Raw genomic sequence first — 4,884 nt, 5'->3', positions numbered from 1 at the left:
AAGACACGAAATGAAATATTTTCATTCGCTGACAGCTTACGTTACAGCCTTACAGCCTTACTCTTATGGCTAATGTAGACGAGCCTTGAGGCTTTTCTCTGCTTTTGGCTCTTGTAGACTTTTAAGAACAAACTTTTGATTAGTGAACAGCTTTGTTCCATAATAGAAGGATTGTCAAACAGTTAAAAATCAGTCAAAAATAGTTTTGCATTGCAATTATATATATCATATAAATAGAAAATTGTCTGGAAATTTTCGAAAAATATAATGTCATCGATTCAAGACAGTAAGCTTATTTTATGCTATGCCCTTATTTAGATTAAGATTTTAGACTATTTTGTTGTATAATTGTAGTTGTACAGTTATTATGCTATGTTATGTTGATAGGTTATATTTATATATACTATCTGGCTTGATAAGAGACAAATACTTAATAAAATATACAGACAGTAAGGTAACATGTTATAGCAAAATATAGTGTTTATATGTTATACATCTTAATAAAACATATAAATACTTGCTATTATACAATAAATAATAAAAATAACAAATTATAGTAAACAGTGGTACAAAGTTATACAAATTTGTAGAAAAAAATAAGTAACAAATATCTGTATTCTATTTTTTTTATTAGTTATTACATACAATTATATGTATGTATATCATGTATATCATGTATATTTGGTACAAAATTGAGTTATTGACAAAATATAAATAAAAACTTTTCCTAATAGCTTTTAAGTAGATAGCTTATAATAGCTTATAGAATATAAGTTTATAATAGCTAATAGAAGTAATATATTTTACTGTAGTTTTTAGACAGTTGTATGCATATATACATGTGTAAGATTAAAATAAGGAAAAAGAATTCACTATCATTTATTTTTTTATTTAATTATTTAAATAGTAAAGTCATTATTTGACCCAATACAAATTTTAGGATTAAAACTAAGACGTGTCTCTTCCTCTGAAGCATGGAGCATACGAGAACAATTATGTCTTGCGTCAAGTGTACTGAAATCTGGGGATCAAAATTGGATAAGTGTATCTAGATCATTAAAACCATTTGTTGAAAAAGAATCGCCAAGGCCATTAGATTGGTTTTCTCAGAGGTCATGTGCTAGTCAGTATACATATTTACTTGAGAATGCTGACATGCCAAGAAGAAAGAAACGGGAGAATGGAGAAACCACTAGTGAATTCATAGTTAGAAGATTGACACAGGAGAGAATATCTGAATTGAATCAAATTCTTGGCTTTCAAAAGGATGAATATCTAAGACACAAAGCAGACATGAATTTACTAAAATCTGGTATGATTATTAATGAAAAATTGGAAAAGATGTGGCTAGATATACAGAAGGAAGAACATGAGGAACAGAAAGTGCGAACTCAATCAGTATGGATAGCAAAACGACAACAAAAGCAACAGGAGATAAACTTACCCACTATTTCCTCGGTTATTGGAAACCAATGTAAAATCGTGGAAAACACAGTAGTAGAAACGCAAGAATCTCCGACAGAATCTTTGGCAGAAGACGATGAGAAAAAAAACCGAGGTGGTAGATCACCACTATTGACAAGTTTGTTGAAATCTCCAAGTCCAACCACACAGACGCAGACCACCACATCCACATTCGTTCAATCGAACTCACCGACTATCACTAGCCTACTCGGGTCTAGTTCTAAAATAATGAATACACAACTGACACAAAATGTGTCGCCACAGTTACAACAATTGGTTTCAACCGCAATAGCCAGCACGACTAAGGCAACATTGGAGCGACCGTCTGTTGGGGCACCCACACTTTCAATGCTGCTGGAAATGCCAGCTAGTTCACAAAGAGGATCTCTACCAAATCTGCAAGCAGTTTCCACTGCAACGATTATTACATCTCAATCGACGCAACAAGTAACTGTGGCCACCACTGACGTGCACAACTTTCCGCAAACGCAACAAGCACAAAACGTCCATCATCAAATGCCCATTCAGGACGTAGAAGCGACCCCGACAATATTGCCAAATACGATACCGACTACTAACAACCAGACTACTAACAATATACCAATTTCGGAAAATATGGTACAGATAATTGACCATATAGATGATGTTATACGTAAGGATATAATGACAGATGTAATGGATAAAGATGAGATAAACGAAATTATTGGCGATATCGAAGAACTAATTAAGGAAGAAATTACCGCACATAGTCCGCAGACACTTCAAGACACGAGCGGCAGCTCAACATCGACAACGGCGACAGTGATTGATACCTTAACTGTACAAACATCGCCACAAGTGGCGGAAATTCCGGTAGTGGTAACTATGGAGCCACGTCCAGAACCGAGAGACGTGGATGAAACCATATCGCTATCTAATTCGCCGCAAAGCGAAATGGCAATCGAAGAAATCGATTCTAGTACGTCTAATATCGCTGAAATAATCGGCACTGTTGCTATAGAGCCACAGGAACCAAAAATTATTATTACTGAAGTAACAGAAACCATGTCGAATACGCTAGAGGAAACGAAATCCGAAATAAGCACTTGTGATGAAAGGATTATCTTAACTGAAGAATTTGTTCCAGAGCAAGAAAGTAGTGATGGAGAAAATGATAAAGAAGATATAGTGGGAGAGAAACATCTGAGTGTAGAAAACAAATTCTTAAACACCACGTTAAACGTGGTAGAAAGAGAAGAGAATGAACAAGATGAACTTCTGGACTCGAAGAAGATGATAGAAGAAGCTGTGAACGTAAAGAAGGAAGAAAAAGTAGAAGAGGAAAATGAACGTGAAGACGAAGAAATGGAAATGATCATCCCTAATGACAAAAACGCTAACGAATCCACCAAAGAACGAAAGGAAATTTTGAAAGATATTGAAAGTAAAAATAACGTTGGGTTAGATCAATTAGAAATGCATCTGGCAAAAATTACAGGAGATCAGCAAGATGTATTGTCTACAGAGGTTACCAACATGTCATCGGAGATTACAAATGACTTGCCCAATACTGAAGACACCGAAAAATCACAAGATATTAGTTTGATTCTGGAGGACGACGAGGAAAGAGAAAGTAGTCGAAATTCTGAAAGCAAGAAGAAAACGACACTGGAGCAAATAATCGAAAACACGATTAAGAGTACAACTGAATCTTTAGAATCATTCAAGGAAGAAATAGTTGTTTCAATAAAAAAAGAAGAAATTATTGTAGAGGTGAGAGAGGAGTCCTCTGTGAAATCACAGGAAGAGAAGACCGTCGAAGGAACTTTGCAAGTATATACAGAAGAATTTAAAAAAGAAGAGGAAGAAATAGTAAAAGATTCTTTGAAAAATAGTAGTTCTATCTTACAAGACATAAAAATAAAGGAGAAAGAAATAGAGCAAGTTGATGGAATTGGGGATGTCACCATTAATACAATAACAATTGAAAATATCCAGAGCATCAAGAGTGAACCAACCGTAGCAGTTAATATAGAGAACGTAAGTGTTAAGAAAACCGAGAGTATGGAAGTTAAATTGGAAGAACCTAAAACGGAAAGAGAAGTAAAAATACCTATCGATGTACTACAAGAAGAAGATAGGAATGAGAATGTAGAAGTGAAGGAAGAAAAGAAAGAGAAAGAAGATACTAAAAAGGGCACAGATGAGCAAAACGTGAAGAAAGAAATAGAATCTGAGATGACGAGTGCTGGAGAAGATACCGGAGAATTAGACGAGGAGGAGTCGTCATTAAGCAAATTGAGTAGCGGTCGAGCGATGAAGACATACTCAAAGAGACAGCAAAACATTGCTGTAGACAGTGAACCGGAGAATGAAGGTACGGGTGAAGGAGCGGATTATCGTGCCTGGAAAAAGGCGGTTATGCTTGTTTATAATCGATTAGCTACGCACAAATACGCGTCAATATTTTTACGGCCAATTACGGAGGATCAAGCTCCTGGTTATCATACGGTGATCTTTCGACCAATGGATCTATCGACTATTAAGAAAAACATCGATAATGGTACAATTAGGTCGACTATGCATTTTCAGCGGGATGTCATGCTCATGTTCCAAAATGCCATTATGTATAATAAACACGATACGTTTGTTTACAAAATGGCAGTATCAATGCAGGAGGAATGTTTACAACATATGCAGGTAAAGAGAATATGCAATATGTTAATTATAGCGTACAATATATCAATTACAATATTTTCGTTTTTTATATATTTTTGTAGTTACGAAATAGTAAATGTTTTTATCATATATAGTAAAGTAACATTAAATATTTCAAGGCTACATATTATTTTATCTGTTTATTTTAGATACTAGTACAAGTAACGGGGGAAGGGACATTTCGAAGGGAGACCAGAACTGCTACTGCAAGCAGTAGCAGCGAGACGAGTGAGAATAACATCAAAAGAAAACGTAGTCACATAACACCAAGTCCTCATGACACTGATAGTTTGCGGTCGAAAAAACGTAGAAAATCTGAGAATGATTAGATCGTATTGATGACTGATTTATCTGGAATAAAAATTTAGAAGCTTGTGAGAACTTCTAGGAAATAAGGAATATGATATGAGCGATTATAACTATATTATTTATATTGAGAAAGCATATTGAATAAAATCAATTGTAAAACTATTGCAGTTATAATAGCTGTGATATTTATAAAGTAAATTTTATTGTTTAAATTTTAATTCTAGTGAAGAACATCGGAATATTCTTTACTAGTAAAAAGTTAAATGTTAGACATTAATGAAAGATAAATATGACATTAATGAAAAATAAATATTACAGAACCTTCTTTTTTATTTTAACTTTCATCATCTTGAAATATTTTAACAATCTAAATAAAACTGAATTTCATTGTTAAAGAGGATTATAATTTTTCTA

The 4,884-nt window shown here is 33.9% G+C and overlaps 1 protein-coding gene across 1 annotated transcript; it reads left to right on the top strand.

Moving 5' to 3' along the window:
- Positions 1-267: 267 nt before the first annotated feature.
- On the top strand, positions 268-4,632 carry Brd8 (Bromodomain containing 8). Its single transcript, XM_011142554.2, has 3 exons — positions 268-286; positions 941-4,143; positions 4,311-4,632. The coding sequence occupies exons 1-3, from the start codon at positions 268-270 to the stop codon at positions 4,488-4,490; spliced, it is 3,402 nt and encodes a 1,133-aa protein (XP_011140856.1). The 3' UTR covers positions 4,491-4,632.
- The last annotated feature ends 252 nt before the right edge of the window (positions 4,633-4,884 follow it).

Source organism: Harpegnathos saltator, unplaced genomic scaffold (assembly GCF_003227715.2).
Source record: "Harpegnathos saltator strain DR-91 unplaced genomic scaffold, Hsal_v8.6 scaffold720, whole genome shotgun sequence".
In the NCBI taxonomy this organism is placed as follows: Eukaryota; Metazoa; Arthropoda; class Insecta; order Hymenoptera; family Formicidae; genus Harpegnathos; species Harpegnathos saltator.
This window is presented reverse-complemented; position numbering and strand designations above follow the sequence as displayed.

What these genes read in the sequence shown, in the direction of transcription:
- Brd8 (XM_011142554.2), top strand. An exon ending in AATGTTTACAACATATGCAG is followed by an intron (nt 4,144 to 4,310) that starts GTAAAGAGAATA and finishes TGTTTATTTTAG; the next exon opens with ATACTAGTACAAGTAACGGG.